We start from the raw sequence: 23,319 nt of genomic DNA on the forward strand, positions 1-23,319 counted from the left end.
ATAAATATCAAAAATACAAGTCTTTGTTTTACTATGGTTGCAAATATAAAAAAATTTCTATATGTGACACGGCACCAGAGTTAAGTTAGGGTTTTTCAAAATGCTGACACACCGAGCTCAAAAGGTTCGCCATCACTGGCCTACACACTGCCTCGCAGGCTGGGAAGCCTTGCGTGCTGCACACCCACCGGGTGCACCCCCAGCTCCGGGCCTTCGCGGATCACGGCCCCCGCTCACAGCTGAGCCAGCGAGGGGCACCTACCATCGCTTCCAAACACGCATCACGCTGTGCAGCTGCAGAAACAAAAGCCTTCCCTTGCATCTGCGTTCTTTTCATGCACATCACGACTGCACCCTGGTCCACCTGGCCTGGCTGTGCACCTGTCGCTGGCCGAGGGACACAAGGTCATGGTGGCAGGAAGGCCGTGGCCGAGGCCTGGCCTGAACTATCCAGTGGACTGTGGGCAGCAACATTCCCCCACAGGCACGTAGCGCTCAACCAAATCCCTCAGCACTGAAACACATACTTTTCCCCCTTTAGTTAGAGTCGGGAGGGAGGGGAAAGGAAGGGATTAATTTAAACTCTTACAAAGGAAAACTAAAACTTTTTGCTAAGGAACTTACACTTACCATCTTGTTCCCACAGCCAAGCCATCTCTACTAGTGCTCAAGTTACGGAGGCTGCGCGAAGGCGGGCCCAAGCCTGGAGCGGTCAAGTTCTTTCCTAACCGACCATTTGGAAGGGCCTACAAGCTGGAAGCTGATTTCAGAAGGAGCCAGTCCCCCTTGGGAACGTGTCAGATCTTTCATCAGAAACCCCGGGCCTGGGACACGTCAGTCACTGGGGCAGCATTTCAGAAAACACCCTGGGGTCACCTGAGTCTTGAAAAAGCGAGTTGTTCCTACAGAAGCTACTGCAGACGGCAAGCAGCGCCTGGTAAACAGGATGTCACCATACGGAAGCACGCGTTTGCAGCTGACCACGGAATTAAAACGTTTAAAGACCATTTCTGCGGCAACTACTGAGTTATCGCCCAGTTGAGCCGATCAAATTGAGAAAAGAAAAAGATAAAAGGCCACACAGTGAACAGACCATAACTTTATTGGAGGTTTACTCGGCTACAATTATTACACAAAAAAGAAAACACGACGGAAGGTAACTGCGGCCCATGAGTGCAGACGCAGCCTCCTGCTGATGACGACGTGTGAACAGTGACGTCACGTTCCTTACAAACAGCTGCAGTGTGTGGTGGTAAAGACTTTACTGTCAACCAGAGTACACGTTAGTATTACTTGATTTTAGTCCTTTTCCTGCACTCTAGTTACAACAGAAATGCCAGAAATGTCACTTTTGTTCACCTTCGCAGTTTTGCTGTGTAACCAACCGGCTGCCGCAGTGAATTCTGAGCACATCTACAGAATCTAAACTGTCTGGTTGATGTCCAAATAAAAACGGACGGAAAAAGAAGCAGTTAATGATTAAAATATATTTACAAGTCAGTTTCGCGAGACCATTTTCACTGCTGGTGGAAAATAGAGTCTTAATGCAAGCTCCCTAACATCGCTCCTAGGGTCTCCAACTCTTAAGGATCATTTTAATATGCTCGGTCTTCAATGTGTCTTAAGACCGTTTCATGTACAATATAAAATAAAGGGATTCATCTGGAGATAATTAAATTCCTGAAAAGTAATCAGTGGTTGAAAAAATACACCATGTAAATGGAATTAAAATAACCGTCAGGTGACAAACGCAGCGTGCGCCCTTCCGCAGAGGACAAAGCTGGTGAAGGACTCAACGTCATTCTAGACGCCACTTAAGTAAAAACACCAAGGTCTCCGTCTCGCGGGTCACATTCTGTGAGAGAGAATGAGATGCCCTCACAGAGCGAGATGCCAAGGTAAACGCCTGGCCTGGGACTGGACGCGGTGGGTCTGGGCCGGAGTCCTCTGCCGCCCGCAGCCCGCCCGCTCCAGGCGCCCACTGAAGGGCCGACTGCCGGGTGAGCGCCGGTGCATGAACTGAACCACCAGAACCAAAGGAGCCTACATCTCTTGCGATTTTGGCCGGGGAATTTGAATCTCTCTGAGGGCAAGCTATTATTAAGAAAATAAAAATATTAGTATGTTCAAAGATAAAAATTACAGGAGTGTTAGAGGTCATTCTACATTTAATCACATCACATAATATAAAAGAAAAAAGTAACAAACATTTTTAAACATAATTAAGAGTTCAGTTAACAAATCTTTGTCATACTTTCACAAACAGTAAAAATGCCACAGACAAGAATGATCCATTGAAGTTGTGCAAGGATACATGACACATTGCAGGCATTAGAATTATCTTTTTCAAATTCGGTAAATCAAAACAGCAGCGAGGCCAAACCACATTTTTTGCTCTCAGTTAAGCATATTTCCTTGAAATGAGGTAAGCATGGTACCAAGTGCAATGCTGCTCTGTGCTCCATGGGGGTGTGTGACAAGCGCAGCGTGGTGAGGACGGCTGAAGGTACACACAGAAGTGAAAGACGTTTACAATGAGGGTCAAGCCAACTGACCTCCACACAACCCTGGGGAGCCTCTGCAGTCAGCTGCGCTTCAGGTCAGGCGTGCAGGCCTCCCCAGCGCCCGCAACACCCACAGGCCCCACAGGCTCACACTGCATCCCGCCTCCCGTTGCCATCACAGGACGCAGGGATGGCACACACGGTGGATGAGGAGGGGGGACGGGGACGGGCGGGCAATGCAGAGTGATCTTGTTCCTAATTAACAGACGCGAAACATTCCAACAAGCTCAACAGGGAAACGTTACAGCATTAGATTCAGCAGCACAGAGCGTTCATAACCATTTCACTCGCCTAACTCATAGCTTTTCTTTATAACAGAGCAACCAGGGGTCAGAGACTGCTTCAAAGTGGGAGTCACAAATTAAAATCAGCTAATTTTCTCCAGCAAAAAACAAACAAAAACAGAAATAGCTCAAGTTTGCTGTTGATAAAACATTTTGAATGGTAGCAGGAAATTTGAACCCCTGAGAACGTATGACCTAATCATATCCAAGTCTGAACTTTTAAAGTATTAACAAAAAATACTCTTCTTAAGGTTACAAAATATATTGAGGCATTTTCTCCCGGTGGGAACTGTACTGTGAACAATCTGACATTGGTGCCAGGAGGAGAGCCCGCAACCCTGGGATGAGTGCGCTAGACAACGCCGCCCTCCACCTGGCAGCAGGTCGTCGGCGCGTTGTTCGGAGATCTGTGATATGCCTTCATCACAAGTCAAATCCATACCCAGCCTTACTTGCTCATGGATGCGGTTACAGTTCTGTAATTCAAGAATTGCTTGGTTTTAACTTGCCATGAGACCTTCTGCTAAGATTTTTAAAAAACGAAAACGGAAATCTAAGGTTCCAAATCAGAATTCAGTATTTTAAAAATGAGGCCACCCAAATTAATTTGCTCAGGAACGCAATTAATAATTTAGATCCATTCCAATGTAAGATTGGGGACAAGTAAGGTGGGGAGCTGGGCGTCCCTCTCTGGGGCCTCAGCCAGTGAGGCGGCAGCCTCGGGCGACACGTGCAGAGCGCTGCTCGGGGAGGGGTGCAGACAGCGGGAGGTACAGTATTCAACTGCAATTTAAACAGAAATGCAGCACTGCAAGAAGATCAAGTTCAGAACGATGTGCTGGGAACATTAGACACCTCTGCTCAGCTTTCTTAACCTTCAAGCATAATTAATGGGGCAAATTGCAGCAAACCTCTACTGGTATGTTGGTGGGAGTGCAAGACCAGCCCACAGCTTTTATAAAGGTAAATTAAGAGGTATTATAGGTACAGTGCAAAAAAAATTAAAATTTCAAGCATAATACATAAACATAGCACCAAACAGGGGGAAACGCATGCAGAAGAAAAGAAGAACTGAGGTATTTAAGTGAAGAGTGCCTACAGGTCTAATTAAAGAAACTTAGGCAAATGCCTAAAAATGTCTTTTTTTGTTTCTTTTCTGAAGATAGAAATAATGAGCTAGTTGAGCTAAATTAACAAACTAAATCATGGACGTATCACTATCGTGGCAGTTTTCTCACACTTTAAACTCCCACAGCTAGCACAGCTTTGGTAGTGAAGTACACGCAGCATGGTGGACAGTGCAGCAGACACTCACGGGAGAAGGCGGAAGGGGAAGGTGCTGGGCCTGTCTTTAATAAGTGACCAACGAATTATAAAATCTGCAGCATATTTAAGGTGTGATATGTCTAAGGTTAATTTTGTTAGAGAAACAGCCTATAGGGCAAAATTATTTGCCACAAACAATTTCCATCAGTGGAACTACCTTGCAGGAGGTTTTTTAAGTAAAACTGGGTAGTTAGCCAAAGATCCTTTTTATTATGGTGTTTTTTAAAAAATCCCGTCTACAGATTCTGGTTTTTTAAATGTCTTTAGTATACACGTGCCAGAAATCCAAATCTCCTGTTTTAAGTTACAACTACACTAGTGGGTTGTGAATCCCACAGTCTCAACATCTAATGCACAATAAAATGCAGGGAATGTAAGATCAGTTTGTTCCAAAAAAAGATCAGAAATTAAAGAGTATCCATGAGGACGTTACGTTTAAGGCAAGAACCTTTGTCATACGTGGCACGAGAAAACTAACATTGGATTCACCAGCTTGCCAGCCAATGCCATTGACATCTGTCCCTCACGATTAAGTGCAATAGCGCTGGGAACACCATCTTCACGCAGAACGTGGGCACCGAGGCGACACGGGCACACTTCCCCGCTTCGCAGCGTCCTCTCAGGCCCCCCAGTGCAGGCTGGCGATCCCGCACAGACCGGGGGGCACGAGGACTCTAGCATCACTCTAGGGACTGTGTGAGTTTTCAGCTCCCTGGCCTCCTAACACTAAGCAAAGGTGAGGAAATTATACTAAAAACAAACCAAACCATCAGTAATTGTTCTGAACGCTTGTAAATGTCATCATTAAAGCACTCTTGTGGTTTAAACAAAGCAGAAGTGAGGAAAGAAGACAAGATTGTGTTTGCGCAAAAAACTAAAACTACAATTAGTTCCAAAATTTTTATACATATGTTAAATGTTTTATTCTGTAATCTATCCTGTTATCAAACTTTAAATTCTGCCTTCTATTCATTCCGCTCAGTATCAACTTTAAATCATCCTTTTCAATCTAAGTATTTTCTACCTTATTCTGCTTTTTTGTTTCTTAATTTTAAAAAGGGGCTTCAGCTGCTGGGAACCTGAGGTTGATTGGCTTTGAGGCTGCGGAGGGCTCTTCTTGCCGCTGCAGACTTGGCGATCCTGTAGCTGCGACCCACGCCTTTGAACTTCCCCTTCCCCACCACCTCCACGGTGACTCTGACCTTGCCATCGTAGGTCCTCTCCGCCGGGCTGTAAAGAGGCCAAACAGCATGAATTAGAAGTCGGAGTATTTATTATGACTGTCAATCAGCTCTGAGTGTGAGCTCTCAGCCGGGAGCCCGCACAGGCTGACACCACACCAGGGAAACATGCACGACGGCTCACGCACAGCGGCAGGCGGGCTGCCGTGGCTTCTTTAATTCAGCGTCACTTTATAAAACAGCAGAGAAGTCGATCAGACTACAAGTGGAAACTGCGGAGAGCGTGCCCCCGTGTAAATATTTTTCGGAATCGTTCATTTACGGCATCTGTGAGAACTTCCCCCTGGATTTGAAATAAGTTAATTTTTTCCATGCACATCTTTGCTTACCTAAACTTGGCGGTTTCTGGTTCCATTTCAAGCAATTCTCGCACAGGGGAACGGGGCACATTTGCAGAAAATTTTTCTATAATCAAAGTGAAAGAATAACGTAAATAATACCCTTGAAGTTGCTTTGAATTTTGATTCTGCTTTTTTTGAAGGGGAGCCATAGTACCTATGAGTGGCCGCATCATAGGATAGTACACCTGCCAAACCATCTCCAGCGACATCCCACTGTCCATGTAAATGGCACCAGCAAGTGACTCAAAAATATCCCCCATGGCCTTAGGGACTTCAATGTCCTCCTCCTTCTCCTCATCTTCCTCGGACCGCCTGAGCTGGGGAGAGAAAAGGGACTGTAAGCAGGAGGCAGGAAGGCAGGGCAGAGGCAGCTTCCTTTCCTGGCTGGGAGTCTCATTCCTTCGCTAACAAAGGTAATGATTCCAGCTGTTCATGGCTGCCTCCATGTGGCACTAGGTTCTTCACAAGCAGTAACTTACCTAAAGATGAAGTGTTTTCAAATTTCTCAAAAAAAAAAAAAAAATCCCCTCCCTTTTAATAGTCTATACCCAGCAAAGAAAAAAAGATTATCTTTCAATAAGAACAAAATTTTTAACACAAAATTAGAAATAGTCAATAAATAAATTTATTTTAAAAACTTTCAAATTCACTCATCATCAAAGAACTTCACCTCCGCAGAGCTGCCCGGCGGCTGGGCAGAGAGGGGGAGTGCTGGTGGGACAGGCAGGGAGGACGCACGCTGCTGAGGGCATAAACTGCCCCTTTCTGGGCAGGGAAACCCTATTTGGAAGATATTTTCCTCCAAGCTCCTTTTTATGAAACACTTAATACATGTTTGCTGTAAAAGAGTACCTTACAAGCAGCAGGTATTCAACTTCACAGAATAAAAACTTACATGTGTATCAAAAGCCTTTTAAAGGTTCACAATTGTTTGACGCAGCAATTCCACCTCTGGGAACTTATCGTAAGGAGGTAACTGGATATATAAGCATATTTATCACATCCATGTTATTAAAAGTCCTAACTGAAAGCAGCTTAAATACCAGCTGCAAGGACGACCAAATGCGCTCCCCGACAGCCGTGCCCTGACCAGCACGCAGCACTGACAGTCACCACCACACACTCGGGGACAAGAAGGGAGTGTGGGAAGTCACGCATAACATCACCCCTCTTATGTGCGTGTTCTCATCTGCTTTCTAAAATAAACAAACTACTTGTGAAAGAAATTAAAAGGAGGGGACAGTAATTTCTAAACAGTTTTTAGTGAAACAAAGTTCTATATACAAATTATAATACTGACTACTGGAAAAATAAGACAGTTATTGTTCATATATCATGGTTTTGAGGGAGAAAGGAATTTTAAAACATATGAAGTTTAATTCTTTCCTTTACAGATGAGGAAACTGGGGCCCAGAAAAGTGGAGAGAATTCTTAAGAACAAATAGTAAATTTAAAAAGCCAGACCATGACATTTCCAATTAGTTTTTGTAACTTCCATACATATTTATGTAAACAATGGAGAGGGAAAAAGAATGAACACAGATTACAGAATGTCCCCTTGTCATGTGAAAGAGCATTTATATGTCAGCGAATCTCTCATTCTAAGCTTGCAGTGTTTGGGAGGATGAGACCAGAAGTGATGCTGACTGCGAGGCGGTTGTACCGCTAGTCTCCTGCTACCACTTGCTCTGCGATCACTCACACTGCCCGAGGCAGCGCTGGCCGCCTGCACAGAACCTGCCTGCCTGCCTGCCCGCGGCTGGTCTGGACGAGAGCCTTCGCTTCCAAGGAAGTTAAGGGAATGCATGAAAGCCCCAACAACGGTTTGAAATTTAAAAAGGAACCAATCAAAAGAGAACAATGACAACAGCTATCAGAGGAATTTGTGAATAAGTTCCTTAACTCCTTATAAAAAATCTACAAAAGTAAGAAAAGCCAAGGAGTCAGCATGGGGAGGAGGAGGGACGGAGCGGCCTCCTGGGCACAGGGGACGCAGAGGAGGGGCAGCAAGCACTCCGGGCTGGGAACACCTAAGCAACAGACTTGCCGACAAAGCTGCAGAGGAGTCACCGACATCAGAAACAGCTCCATCACCAACGAACCTCTGGCTGAACTTACGGAGAAGCCTCTCAAATTCCAACGGTTAGAAATGCAGAAGTTTGGTTTTTAACTGAGGTTTTCCATTTCCAGTAGAAGCAGAATACGTGTTTGTGCCGCTTACCTGAGACATGAGCAAATATTCCCGACCCATGCTGAAGAGCAAGGCAGGCAGAAGCCCTGAGGAGGCCACTGGGTTAGGCCACCGCGGGGGTGGCCAGGGGGTGGCGCCACACCTCTCGGGAGCCTGAATCGGTGGGGAAGGGTGCCACACTGGACACGCTGGGCTCCCTCTCCCTATGAATGGCCACACGCCTCCATTCCTACAAGGCCCCCCGAGAGCTCCGGCCCACCTCAGCTCCCCCCAGGATCGCACGGTGCGGGTGCCACAGCCTGGCTTCGGCCGTCCCTCCGCACAGCTGTGAGCCAGAGCCCTAACTCCCCAGAGCCCCGGCCAGCGGCTCCACCTCTGACTCGCACACGCTCGGCAGCACTGACCTCGGAATCCATCCCCTGCATTTCATTCTTCTCGAGCTGGAACTGCACAAAGACGTCGATGACCTGGAAGAGCTCCGGGGACACGGCTTTGAAGTACTTGTGGTAGTCGTACTTCACGGCCAAGGACGCGAAGATGGTGTTGTTGACCAGGGCGGAGCGCAGGTCCGTCAGGACGCCCGGGGAGTGCTGTCGCGGGTCTTCGTAAAGGTGCTTGGTTATGAGGTAGTCCAAGATCGCGTCTCCCAGGAACTCCAGGCGCTGGTAACAATCTGAGGGAGGAGCCACAGGGGAGCCATGAGCCTGGGCAACGCCCTGACCCGGTTTCTGCAGAATGACTGGCGAGAGGCCTGCCCGAGCCATAGCAGAGACTTTTTTCTGGGTTCATTTCATACACACTCTTCAAGGACAAAATCACTTGACATCTCACTTGCTGAAGCCTCGGCAAATTACATTTTAATGGCAAATTAAGCACATTTCTTATATATACGTTGTGGTCAGAAAATCTCTAGGTGGCCCGAAGACAAATGTCTTGTTAGGAAAACCTTTCCCAGGAGACGTCCTTATCACTGAGCCCTTTCCCCTGGCACCGAGCTGGGCAGGCAGGTGCTGGGCACCGTCCTAAAGTCCCTACCACACATCCCTTACTGAGCCCAACCCTGCGAGTCCGCCTCCACCGAGGTCTCATCACTGCACACCACTCACTCACACGTGAATGTATTTAAGTGGCACCACGCCTCGCCATTTCTGGGTTACATCTGTTTCACAGATAACAGTTAGTATAAGGAGACCCTCTTCTCAACTTGGATTAGAAATGGTGAAATTGGCCGAAACCGGTTTGGCTCAGTGGATAGAGCGTCGGCCTGCGGACTGAAAGGTCCCAGGTTCGATTCCGGTCAAGGGCATGTACCTGGGTTGCGGGCACATCCCCAGTAGGAGATGTGCAGGAGGCAGCTGATCGATGTTTCTCTCTCATCGATGTTTCTAACTCTCTATCTCTCTCCCTTCCTCTCTGTAAAAAATCAATAAAATATATTTAAAAAAAAAAAAAAAAAAAAAAAAAAAAAAGAAATGGTGAAATTGAGCCCTGGCTGGTGTGGCTCAGTTGGAGGGGCGTCGTCCTGTGCACGGAAAGGCTGCCGGTTTGACTCCGGTCAGGCATATGCCCAGGTTGCGGACTTGATGTCTGGTAGGAGTGCAGGAGGCAGCTAATCGATGTTTCTCTCTCACATCGATGTTTCTCTCTCCCTCTCTCCCTCCCCACCCTTCCCTCCTCTCCCTCTAAAGAAAAAAAAAAAAAAGATTAATAAAAAATATGAATTTTACACAAACCAAGAGATTGAGAAATAAAAGTTGTGAAGTGAGCCAAGACCTTGAGCAAAAGCAGTTGTCAAAATGTGAAAAGTTCTCAGTATTAACCAGCACCTCATCTTTCTCCGTTAGTAAAGAGTCCATTCACCTGCGGAAACTGAGGCAGGGACAGATGAAATGATTTGCCCAGCCGCCCCCCCAGGGAGGAGCTGAGACAGGCTAGAGCCCAGACCTCACCCAGGACTGGGCGGTAGAAAACCAGGCCTCGTTACACTCTCCAAGAAAAACAGGTTTTCGTTTCACCAATCTTTCTAGAATGGAGTCGGATGCCTTTTCGCTTTTTGGCTTCACATTCCTCAGACCATCTTAATCTACATTCTTTTCCTTACACAAACTTTCTGCTTGGCTTTGGTATTCTGGACTCAAGAACTTGTTACTGTGAGACAGAAAAACACATGGACTTGAGCTGTGTTGCACAGGCTGACGCGGTGTTAGCTGTTAGCTGCCTGTTCTTCCTTCTAAGGCAGCGGTCGCCAACCGGTGGTCCGTGAGTTCTGAAAGGTTGGCGACGCTGTTCTAAGGCAACGGGCTGGGAGCCTGTTACATGCAGACGGGAAGAAGCAGGGAGCACAGTGCAGAGAAGACGACAGCGGTCAGAGCAAGGGCATGAAGCCTCTGTGAAGCACTTTCTTATCACCTATTCATCTTTAGACTTATGATAAAAGAATGTGGAAGTACATCAGAACACACACATAAATCAGGAACCCAGAGCAGCCCTGAGCGGCAGAGAGCCCCTGGGCGGGCTGAGACAGGAAAGACACACCACGATGCGGCCGCTCCCCGGGATCCCGCAGCACGTGACATGACATGTGCGAGCGGGGACGGAGAGCCACCTCCCTCCTCCCAAAGAGCAGCGCATGCTCCCAGCGAGGAGGCCAGGCTTTCTCGCTGGCCGTGGCTTCCTCCCCAACCTCGCGTGTTAAGCACTAAGTCTGAACACACATAGATCATTTTTTTATGAGGCCAAAATAATGCGATTGACACGTGGTCGCACTTTCAGAGAAGTGCGGCGGGGCCTGGGCGCCTTACCGGTAATAGTGTTGTAGTGGTAGGAGGCGTGGGTAAACGCCTGCAGAAGGTAAGCCTTGTTCTTGAATCTGTAGTTGATTTTCTCTTCAAAATTCTCAAAACCCGATATGAGGTGCGTCAGGGTCTTATCTGCATCCGGATGGTCGAACATGCACCGGGGCGGGATCTTCAGGCAGCCGTACTCCACGTCCTTCCCCGCGGCGGAGCGGGAGCTGGCCGAGGCCGAGGCCGCCGCCCGGCTCCCTGAAAGGCTCCTTTGTTGGCTGCTGCAATTCTCCCGGGCAGGGCACACGGCCTTCTCGCGCTCAGTCCTTTTAATTACAGGGAGCACCTTCAGCCCCAGCGAGCAGAGGAAAAGCTGAGCCGCCCTCTCGCCACAGCTGGTTAAATAGCAGCCCAGCAGGGCTTCCACACAGTCAGCGATGCTTTTGTCAGCAATGCACTGCTCCGTGTGCAGGTCATAAGAAATGGACTGTTTCCCTGTGTCAACACCACAGTTCTCCTCTGATGGGTTCCAGAACCCCACCACAAAGTCATCCTCCTCCACAGCTTTGCTAGGATCCAGATAGCACATTGCATCCCAAGAGCTATAGTCAAAGTCCTCGAAGTCTGCTGAAAATGGCATGCTACCTAAGGAGGCTTTTTTGGGCATTTTCCACTCATATGCTGAGTCGGCGGCTGAAAAGGGAGAGAGAGGGATTTTCTTCACAAAAGCTCCCGATCCCATCAGCATGTTGTCTATGAACTGGATGTGCTCCTGGTCGTACTCCAGGAAGTCGTCCTCGTCGTCGGCGTCCTCCTTGGGGGCCCTCCACAGCAGGCCCTCCTCCTCGTCCTCGTCAAAGTCATCGTCCAGTTTGCCATTAGCCAACATGCAGTCCTTTGTCTGCAACGAGGGGAATGGGGCAGGAGGGAGACATAGCTGCTGGTTTTAAAAGGGTTGGAGACTCAATAAAAGCAAGGGTTATGGATAATTTCAAATGACAACCACAAATACTAAAAGGCAACTTTAAAATCACAGCCATTTGTTTTCAATTAACATAAAATAAGTTATTTAATCATATAAACAAAGTAAAACATGTTCTTTGAATGTTCATTTTCTGAGTTATAAAATGACCTTTATCCAGTCCGAAGCTTTAAGCTGATGATTTTATACATGGAATATGAAGTTAAAGTTAATGGCCACAAGGCAAAATTCAGCTGAGAACTCTAACTCCGGCAGAATACACAATGAAAGTACTCATATGCCAACCACAGAGATCTCCAATTTTGCTGAAAAGTTCTAAAAGATTTTCAAATTAATAAAATTAAATTCCAAATGCAAAAAAGCATTATCTTTGCAATTAAGAGTATAATATAAAACAGAATTATTTCTTAAATCTTTGTAACATTAAAAATGTGCAAGTTTCATGATAGAGTGTCTGTCCCTATTTCTACTTCAAACCAAAGTACATTTGCTACAATGTAAAACTAAATTGCTTTACTTTGAAAACTAAAAGTGATCACTGACCTAAGCTATGAATTTGAGAAATTATGCTTTTCCCCTCCACTGAGCTACAGTAATCAGGGTAACTGATTATAGCGTAACTGACAAAAATAGAAGAAAATTTAGACTAACATGAAACACAACAATCCAATTTCTGTCAGAGGATCTTTGCTAATTCCAATTTCTTTGGCAACAGCTTATTTGTGAATGACAACCTTAATAATGGGCTAGGATTCAGTAATGACGTAACTTTTTTGCAATGCTCGGAAGATGCCAAATTTCTGTTGAGTAATAAAATAAAAATAAAAAAAACACAAACAAGAAAAACCACACATCAAGACTTGACTCTGGGGGGAGAGGCAGCAGGCTGTGCTTCACTTTTGAGAGTGACAACTTTCCAGAGTGTTCTGAAAGGTTTTCAAACTTTCTGTCAAGCGCTTTTTAAATGCTGCAAATATTTTCATTTTAAGCCAGACTCAAAAGAGATACAAACTGTAATTGTTTGAAAAGAAATAAGAGCAGTGAGCCAAGCCATATACCTTTAACTATGTATATTTTTTTAAATAAAAAAAGTTTATAAAACTTTTTCAAGAATAAGGAACTAAAAGAAACTACAACGGCAGACCTCGAGGAACTATTCCCTGTTAAAAATCCTATACTTTCCTGGTAACACGAGATTATTTTTTTTTTTTTTTACTAATTGTTTGGTCCTTAGAAGAAAGGGCCAAATTACAATTTAAAAAAAATCAGACTGAATAATTTTTAATTAAAAACATCCACATGTATTTTTATAGAGATGCTAACATAAGCTAAAATCAGTGGAGTGCAGAAAAGCAAGAAACAAAACAAAGGACTGGGCTGTATCACAGAGAAGCTGTATGACCTTGGGCAGAGTTCTTTAAGTCTCAGGGTTTCAGTTTCCCTGCAGAACAGTGGGATTCTACCTCACGAAGTGGTTCCCAAGAGCACTTCATGCTCTTTAAAAACAAAAGCCCAGCATGCAACTCTCCTCCACAGTCCCCGTGCGCTTGCTACCTAGCGATTGCCCTGCTGATTTCACTTACACCTAGCTGCTGAGGGGCAGGGCAGTGACAACAGGAATGCAACCAGCCTATGCTTTGCAATAGCATGTAAGGGCCTATTTCATTGTATAAACTACTCAGTGAAAGCAGGAACAGTATTTTTAATGTTTTCCAGGAACCAAAGTGCCAGTTCTTCTGCAATGTCAAGAAAAGGAACTGTGTGCTAGATCTTAAAAACAAAAACACAACTTTTTTTAATCAAAAGGACATGCCTACATCAACTTCATTCTTCTATATTCGTGGTTTTTTTAAAAAGTCAATTATATTATAAAACAGTATTTCCAAAGCAGGATAATCGTTGCCAGAATAATTTTTGTAAAAATGTATTATTTTCTCTAAAGTTCTCAGAGTCTACACATTTCCTCCTAAGGTTCTACCTATCTCTAAATTAATAACATGTACTTTTTCTAACCCAATTCTTATTAAAATATTCTCCTCATGTTTTCCCACATAAGTTTACTATCTATAAGTCAAAAACTGCATGACTTAAAAATATACTCAATACAGAGGTAAAATCCAGACAGAGTCACTGAGTGTGTGACCCAGAAACACTTAAGACAGACAGCTGGGACCTGCATGTCAGAAAGAAGGCGACACACACAGCCGGACGCGCCAGCTGGGAAGAAACGCCTGCTCGCTGTCGCTGAAGTAAAAGGGAAACCACAGCAAGCGGCTCGCCTCGCCGAGGGAGAGTCACTGAGAGCTGGGCCGCCTGTGCGCCGCTCCCCTGGCAGAGGCGCTGGAGTTCCCAGCCAATGCTGGCCGGGCTGCCCCACCAGCTCAGCGCCCAGGCCCTCCCAGGTGCCCTCTGCTGGCCTTCGAGACAAGATACCAGGAAGCAAGGGCATCTTCTGAAATCAGGCAACATTTAAACTATTGCCAGAAACCTACAACCTTTACGTATGGCGATTTACTTATTATTTTTAGGTCACAAAAGAAGAAACAGTCCTGCAAAAACCCTGAGCTGCAAAAGCAAGATCTTATTGAAATTGTATTATTTCACAGACTAGAGATCACAGGTCACTGAAAAGTCATTTAACTGAACAGAGCTAAGTAGGGATCTATGATAAACTGTAACACCTAACAGTAAGGCGAAATGTTATATAAAAAATGTTTTATTTTTCTTCTTTTGAGCACTAAATCAGATAATCTTCTAACTTGCACAAAGGAAAAGAAAGTGTCTTCTTTCAAAATTGCAACATTGTTTCTAAATCCAATGAAAAGACAGTCTATTTCTAGAGATATTAAATCAATATATCAAATATATACTCTATTATAAACATGCCAGGGGGAAAAAAAACAAAGAATTAATAGAACAAATTTCTCCCCTCACCAAAAAAGGAATCCTCCCATTACCACAAACTTACCAGTTCATCCTTCTCCCATTTATCTGTGCTGCTTTTGTCTTGATTGACTACATAACCAGGAGGAAGCCAGTTCACAGGGGGGTCGAATATGGACACCACCATGCGGCTGGGCAGCCCCTTCTTCTTCCCAAGCCGATACAGATTGCAGTTGCTGACCTTCGGCAGAAAAAGTTCACAACACACTTACTATGCACCATCTCCGCTGTAACTCACAGGAGGCATGTGAACATATTTGTACCTAAATCATTGTAACTGCTCATCAATTATAAAGACTGATGGAAAATATTAAGTCCTATATTCTTTAGTGTAGTTAGATGAGTATTTGAGTTTTAAATGCAGATCCGAAAAAACTGACATATACATGCAAATTCCTTAAGTCAGAAGAAATAGTTCAATTTCAACCTGTAGAAAGCAGGTTGATATAAAATGATGATATAAAATACAAAATGCTAATTTTGAAATTTTTGAAAAAGAACCCACATAAGTCCAAGAGGTCACAATATTCTCGATGAAGTAAAGTGAATCTGGCACTGAACAGAGCTCAAATTACTTTACAATGTGAGAGCCCACGCCACAAATAATTTCAAATGTAATGTTTTCTCCAACATCACTCCTTTGTTTTGAATGGTATTTCAAGATAGTATTGTTCAATCATTTTAAAGTCGAGCAAAAGGCAATAAAGAACAACTCCCTTGTTTATTTGCATCAATAAAACCCTCATTTCTGTTTTCCCTGAGGCTTTCATCTCCTCAAATTACTGCATTTCTGTCTCATTTTTACTTGGAAACTAGTGTCTAGAACTGTCACCTCATTTCCATTTTCTAAACACTGGGTTTCTTTTTATTTAAGTCCTTCATGAGCCCTTCTTCCACATAACGCAATGCCATGGGACCAGCACCCAGCAATGCCATGGTACCAGCACCCAGCAATACCACGGGACCAGCACCCAGCAATGCCACGGGACCAGCACCCAGCAATGCCACGGGACCAGCACCCAGCAATGCCACGGGATCAGCACCCAGCAATGCCACGGGACCAGCACCCAGCAATACCACAGGACCAGCACCCAGCAATACCACGGGACCAGCACCCAGCGGGAGAGGCGCCAGGGCAGCGTCCCTGGGAGAACAATGCCAGCAGGAGCGGGCCTGCACAGAACAGCTCGGAGGGAGAGGCGTCCACCGACCCCAGCACTTGCGGAAGGGCTTTCCCAGGCTGCCTGAAATGTAACAGCGCAAATAAATGCTAGTTCCTTCTCCATACTATGAGGACACAACATCCCAGATGCCAATGAGAGGATAGGAATCACAAAGTCGACGGAAACAGTTGGCAGGAGAGAACTAAGGAAGGAAGAACTAAGGAAGGACTCATGGAGCTCAAGGTGGGACAAGCCGGATTCAGCAAGGAGAAATGGGTGAGTGCTCCGAGAAGCCACCAGCTGCTGTGTGCCTGGGGCCCGGGGTCCACGGGAAGACAGGGCGTCGGCCTGGCTAGGAGACAGGCCTATCTGGGGCTGAGCACCCTGGAAGGTCTTACCCCAGGCAAAGGGAGGGAGAACTTCCACAGGAAAGAGGAGTCAAAGCTCTCTGAGCAGATGAATGGATGAATTTTTGAAATATAAAATCATGTCTTTCTTACCTAACAGGGTAGTCATTCTTAGCCTCTGATTCCCAACCACCCCTGGGAAATCTCACTCGTATAAAGCTTATTCCCCAAACGGTATCTTAGTCCTAAATTCTCAATTATCTGAACATCCCACTTCATATTTCATGAGGTCTAAACACCCAACCTGAACCCTGATTCCTACATTTCTGTCTACCTCACAACCAGCATCATTATCACCCCAACCTCTGTGTGTGCGTGTGTGGTTGCCATCGCTACATCCTCCCTACCGTGCCGGGATGCAGCAGAGACGATGGTGAAAGGCATGGGCTCTAGCCTCGGATGAACGCCCGACTACCCCGGACTAGCTAGATGACCTACATGAGCTAAACTCTCTAAGCAGTTTTCTCATCTGCAAAATGGAGACGTTATCCACCTCCCAGGGGCTCATTGAAAAGATTACAGGAGAAGGGCTGTAAGATACCCAGTCTAGTGCCTGGTGTTACAGGGCAATATCAAGGGCAGGTCGGTGCAATGGTGAAGAGCGAGGTCTCTTATAGCCAGACTGGGCTGCCATCTATTTGCCATGAGCTCAGGCAGTTCGCCTCTGCTGCTCCAGCACCCTCATCGACAAGATGGAAGACAGCAGGTCTGGCAGAGGAAGCACTTCGTGTCGGCCAACATCATTGCCGCTGAAATATCACTCCCCCAGACATCCATTTCTGCTCACGCTCAGACCTTCAAAGCCAACTGACTGCTCAGCTTGGTTTGGTCTTGCTTTTCAACTCAGGCTGCACGCTGCTACCAGATCCATCATTTAAAACCACCACTTTATTGATATTCATAGTCCCTCATGCAAAAAGTGCCTTCAACATTCCACAGTGACCTACACATTCAAAGTGCAGATTCCCTCGCTCAGGAGTACGGCTTCGACCCACCACCTTTTCAGGTCTTTTCTCAGGAATTTCCACACTTCTGACCGTGGCCGCCGCTGACTCAGAGAGCCGACAGGCTCTGCCATTTGTCCATTTCACAGTCGCACTGTGAACACACCTCTTCCGTGAACACCTCCTCTGACCATGAGTGGTAACCGCTCGCTGAGTGCTCAGGCTAACCGGCAGCTAAGTTATCTGCCAAACAGGCCCACGCTGACTTGTGACACCTCTTTTCATCATCATTAAAGATTTACCTTCACTACTTTTCTTCCTTAAATCTTGACTCCACACTAAATTTAAGAACAGGCCCTCCCTTTGTCTTATCAGGCACTGCTCACTCAGAGCCCGAGGCTCAATCTCCTTCGGTGGGGTCACTGAGCTGGGAGGAGAGCTGCTCTTTCCCTTCCCCAGCACCCTACGCCTCAGAGACGAGCGGCCCGTGGAAGCCGTGTCTTACCCACCGAGACAGCGCCCTCCCAAGTAAACACTTCGTTCACCTCCGTTAAGTAGGGCGCGAGCTCTCAGACAGCTGCATCTGAACTGAATGTCTATCAGTAAGTCAGTCACATCAGATCAGCAGCCCCCAAACCTGAGTGCTTCTTCGGTGACAAGCAGATCTGTGTCAACTCCTGGGCACGTATGCCACCGGCTTTAGCGGCACATGGCGGGTGTGGGGTCCCTGAGGTTAGTACTTTCCTTTTCCCCTGAAACTACCCAATACTTGCAACCAATCCGGGCACAACGAATAATTGTTCTAACTCTCAAAGTAAAAGGAGGACCTCTTACCTTTTTGCTTCTCATGTATGAAAGGCGGCCCTCGTGCGCATCAGGGTAAGTGCAAAATAGATACGTGGTGATGGCGTGCTTTAGGAAGGAGTCCCCCAGCATCTCGAGCCGCTCCAGGTTGAACCCATCGCTGGCATTCGAAAGGGTCAAAGCCTGAAGAATGAGTCCAGGGTTTGGGCCCAGAGTCCTGGAGGAGTAGCCAGGAGAGGGGCTCTGCGCAGAGCCCAGCCTGTCCTTGCGCACGGCAACAGCTTCTGTGGGACCAGGCACCGTGGCCCCCGTGGGACTGCCATCTGAGGTAGATTTGTTAGCATTTCCATCAAGGTATTTATTACTCAGTAGAGTACATTCATCGCTGGGCGTGGGCTGGTTCTCACAATTGTATAAATTCTGAATGGGATATGAGGTAGTTGGTTGTACAGGTATTTCCTGCTTGTAGTAATTCAGCTGATTTCCTTGGCAAAAGTCTCTGTTAGCTAAATCACAACTGCCATTGGCAAGATTTCTATTGTAAGAAAGACCGTTAATTGCTGTGAGGTCTGTGGGCACGTCAATGGGGAGCTTACCAGGTGACTCACTGAGTATCGCTCTGCAGGTCACAGACATTTGGTCATGATTCTCTAGAGAGGAGGCTCTACTAGCACCTTGATGTGCAGCATGTTCAGGGACAATTGTGCTGTGCTTACAGTAATGATCATTTTCAGCTGAAGAGGAGTTAGCAATTGAGATGAAAGATTTGCTGTCGATAGATTTCTTCCACCCAAAGTCTAAGTTAGGGTATCTGCAAAGACATTTTTATAACTTTTCATCAGATCCTTCAAAAGGGCTAGACCTAGAGCAAGAGTCATCTGACTATGAAACAGAGATCCCTGTATTTGTGCTCCTACTTGAGAGGAGAAACCAGTTTCCAAGGAAGAAGCCTGCACTGCACTGCGGAGCGGACAGGTGCATGCGCTGCTTCCATCCCGCCAGGAACAGTGTGGTTGCCAGGCGCTGAAGCCTGGGTCAGTCCTCTGGCTCACGAGCTGGGAAACTTTGGGCAATTCACATAACCTCTCTGCGCCTAAGCTAACAACGTGGAAGAGGAGCGAACAACAGTTCCTGCCATTCCATTTTAAAGTCCCTCACTCTCCAGAACCACGTGGTCTTGCCAACTGGATAATCAAAATTAATCTGAGAGGTTAAACCAATAATTCCCAGAGAGTGCAGAGACTTTACTAGTGGGGAAATAATGTGGGGAGAACATAATGAAGACAAAGATACCAAGGCACTACTTTTCAATATAAATCCGATTTGTAAGAGGAAGCAGGCTTCGAATGTCAAGCACGGTTACATGGACTGTTTTCATTTCAGCTCCCATCACTGAGGGAGGGGGTGACTATTTTTGACCCTAGTATCTCACCTCCCTCTAAACATCACAGGAACACAGGACTCAATATGTAGATTTTTCACTTAGGAATCAAAGGATGCATTTATGACACCTATTAGGCATCCTTGTTCTTTTAGTCTTTTAAGAACCATTTTAGATAAAGTTTAAACTTAATTCAGTTCTTTTGTAAACAGGCCTACCTAAAATCCACAGGAAGGGATCTGACTCCCACGCCGGCATCGCTGGCTGTCTGGGCTCGGAGCTCCTCGGCGGTCAGAAGGCAGTGGAGGCGGTACAGAACGCTGGGGAGACAGACGGCTTTCCGCCACAGCGAGGCCGGGATCGGATGGATAGCACAGAGTTCGGGAACCAGTATCTTTGAATACGAGGAAATGTGAAAACATTAATATAAAGCAAACACACAGAAGAATGGAAAACAAAGCTAAGATCACTTTCACTACTGGATAAGGGCAAAAATTGTAAGTACTAGCAAAATCTTATTTTTGAAAATATTTTCATACAAATCCTTGAAGGCCACATGGGGTTTATCCTAGGATTTATAAGGATGACTTCATGGTATCATTGTGTCAATGGACCAAATATACAAGCCAAACTGATGGCTGCTAGGTGAGGAGGGGGAGGGGCTGGGTGAAAAGGTGAAGGGACCAGGAAGTACAAATTGGTGGTTACAAAACAGTCGCAGGGATGGAAAGTACAGCAGAGGGAATACAGTCAATAATACTGTAATAACTATGTATGGTGTCAGGGAGGTGTAGGACTTACGGAAGGGATTATGTGGGTAAAGTTATATACTGTCTAACCACTATGCTGTACACCTGAAACTAATGTCAGCTGTAATTGATATATTGAAAAAAATTTTTTTTCAAATAATCCTTGAGGGCAAATGGGATTTATTCTAGAATTTATAAGGATGATTCATGTATAATTGTACCAATGGACCAAAGGTAAAAGTTAAACTGCTCATACTTACCAAAAAAATACTCAAATAAAAGTCAAAACATAACATCAGTTAAACCAAAACAAAGCCTAAGAGTTGGGCAATTTCTAAAATGTTTACAAGTCACTTAGTTCACTTGATAATATAAAATTCAAACTTATCTTTATTAAGTGATGCTCATAACATTACCTGTTTATTCTGCAGACTTTCCCATTTGGCTTTCCTCTTTTCAGCACTGCTTAGAGGAAGGGCTTTCCCTTTCTGATTCAAATGGCGAGGTGTCAAAAGATTAAGTCTGCAAAACCGGAAAAACCATTTTATCAAACAGACCAAGTCCGCTCTCCCAGTGCCGCCTGCCCACCTGAAGAGCTCACTGCCACCACGGACCCTGGACCACACCCTGGGCAATCTGTGTGCACAGCATCTGGTTTCAGAGTCCAAGGGGGCAGTGTACCGTGAACCTCTGCATGTGCCTACTGCGCGCTGGAAAAACCCCTTTAAGGGCAGGCTTACCTTGAGGATGTGTGGTCCACATCCAGCAGTGGCTGGTTGAGATTGGTCAGGTCAAGGTTGTACTTGGTTTTATAATATTCTGCAAAAGTTTCATACTCAGGGGAAGGAAATTTGCTCAGTGGGGTAAGGTCAGTGTACACATCAGCAACATAAAACCGATGAGGTTGATCAAAATTTCTATACCTAAAAATAAATAAATAGATAATGACTTGTGGTTTAAATCAACTGTTCTCAAAACACAACTCACTGTTTTTAATATGGAAATGGAAACACGATTGTAAAGTAAGAGTTCAAAAGGTTAAAAATAAATAACATTAATGAAAACTTTAATTCCAAATTATATATTTCAAGTGGATTTGAAAAAAAGCACTACATTTATATCAAGCAAAACCTACCTGACCATTCTCCCCTTCTTTCTTAGTATCTATACCTCCATAACACATGGAAGCTAAAGGGCATCATTAAGTAACTCTTAGTTCCATCAATCTAAACAGTACAGAAAACTTCCAATACCCAAGCAGAGCAGACACTTGTCATTACTAACGCGACTGTGACACACGGCCACGGAGGTGGCCTACTACACCGTTACTAATGCTGCTAGCTGGATGACAGCTAACACTAACTATGGCTTTGAGGCACACAAAGAAAAAAATCAGGCGAAAAGCATCAGAGCCAGCGCTCAAACTTTGAAAGTGCCTAAAATCTCCATTCCCTACATTTGTACAAAATAAGAAAAATTCAGATTTACTAGTTCCTTCGAACTTAACATTATTCCTTATAAAAATGTTAAGTGAAATATTATTTCTGATCAAATTCTCGAAGACTTTGGGGATTAAAAGGAGGGCGGTTTTAGGAAGAAAGCCTGTCAACACCATTAGATGACCTGATCTTCAACGACAGGATTTAGGTGTTGCTTTATAAGGACATAAACTGGAGAAAACAAGTCCACCATGAAGGGAAACAGCAATGCCAACCACAGCGCACTCACTCTCCCCTGCGAACAAGTGACTCTCCCGAAACAACGCCCTGCCAGCCCTCTCATCTCCACCAACCGCTCACCTTGGGATGATAACTGCGTCCTGGTAATCTTCCAATTTAAAAACAAAGGGTGTTTCTTTTGAGTACTTTGTACTGGGGATGCCTATGCGAGCTTCTGATTTCTCAATATCTTCCATGAATTTAAAGTCAATGTCCAGAGTGCTGGAGTCATTCACTTCGGGAAGAAAAAAACTGTTAGCTTATTAAAATATCAATAGGAAAAGTCTCTGACGTAAGCTCTCTATTCACGTGTCTAACACAGAGTTACCACGGTAAGAGGCTTCTGTATTATGTACAAAGGCAGCTGCCAAGCCAAATGTTCCTTCTTTCGAGTCGGGTCCTTACCAACATTCAGAGGTAGAACACAGTATGCTGAGTCAGCGTCTGTGGGCTTGAATTCTAGTGCAGGCTTTTCAAGGCGAAGAATATGTGAGAATATATACTGGTGGAGCCTTGTAATCAACTCGAGCATCTGGAGAGACAGCGTGAAGCCAGACTTCTTCAGCTCGATGGATATGGTGACCTCTCCAGAGCGAGTGTACACCGGAAAGTGCGGAATCTTAGCACAAAGGAAGACAAAGCAACCACGGTTAACAGGTATCGATTCCTTTCTAAGTATTTAACTTCAGGAGAGAAGTGATGCTTTCTATCAGGAAGCAGAAGAGACAGCTCAATTTTTAAATACTGAACACACTGCGAGAACAAGGCAGTCACTCTTCAGTCGTTTTCCTTCTAACATCGGTAGTCATTATGCAGTGCCTCACCTGAGGTATGGGTTTGGCTGTCAGTATCCCAAAGCATCTTGTGGTGTCCTCAGGGGGATAGAGCTTCCGTCTTCTGAAGTTGAGTTCATCAGGTAAGGGGGTCGTTAGAACCATTCCTATCACATACAGGTAGCAGGGCTGATCAGGTTTGGGATAGCTATCCCTCAGACATTCTGGAATCTAGAATTGGAAAGAAAAACTCAGCATCATGCTCAAATATTCTTTTCCAGATGTTGGCAAGAAAAGAAACTTACTCCTGGCTTTACCAAATGCTGCTGAGAAGCTGAGAAAAGAACCGAGGCACGAGACCTCCTATTACGTAGCCCGCTGGAGAGTAAATAAGCATTTCTCAGGTCTGGGATACAAGGCCCACGTTCACCTACCCATAATGCACTGCTGATTCTACAGCTGGAACCCGAAGTCAGACTCGGCAGCTTTAGTGCATGAACTGCCACCGATCCACCTGGACACATACGCTGAGAGAACAGATTCTGACGCCTAGCAGGCCACACCCTAACTCCTGACAGGTATCTGTACTTATGCCCGCCAGTGTGCCCCTCACCCTGAACAGGCACCCTTCCACTTATCTATTTGATCATACAAATCCTCTTCTGTTTTAGCCCCACACATAAGTAAAGCAAGCGCCTTATCACTACAGTGAGTAAAACAAA

General features: G+C 45.5%; 1 protein-coding gene across 1 annotated transcript in view; it reads right to left on the reverse strand.

The window, feature by feature from the left end:
- Positions 1-1,081: 1,081 nt before the first annotated feature.
- DICER1 (dicer 1, ribonuclease III) overlaps positions 1,082-23,319 on the reverse strand; it is a 70,214-nt gene continuing 47,976 nt past the window's right edge. Inside the window, 13 exon segments of the mRNA XM_070412530.1 lie at positions 1,082-5,404; positions 5,745-5,820; positions 5,911-6,073; positions 8,352-8,620; positions 10,749-11,634; positions 14,684-14,839; positions 18,007-18,787; positions 19,576-19,751; positions 20,523-20,628; positions 20,847-21,029; positions 21,906-22,059; positions 22,230-22,443; positions 22,649-22,828. Of these exon segments, the coding sequence (XP_070268631.1) occupies positions 5,239-5,404; positions 5,745-5,820; positions 5,911-6,073; positions 8,352-8,620; positions 10,749-11,634; positions 14,684-14,839; positions 18,007-18,787; positions 19,576-19,751; positions 20,523-20,628; positions 20,847-21,029; positions 21,906-22,059; positions 22,230-22,443; positions 22,649-22,828 (3,510 nt within the window). The 3' untranslated portion in view covers positions 1,082-5,238.

This window comes from Myotis yumanensis, unplaced genomic scaffold (assembly GCF_028538775.1).
Source record: "Myotis yumanensis isolate MYYU_CA2020_CCGP unplaced genomic scaffold, mMyoYum1.0.hap1 SCAF_1, whole genome shotgun sequence".
Classification (NCBI taxonomy): Eukaryota; Metazoa; Chordata; class Mammalia; order Chiroptera; family Vespertilionidae; genus Myotis; species Myotis yumanensis.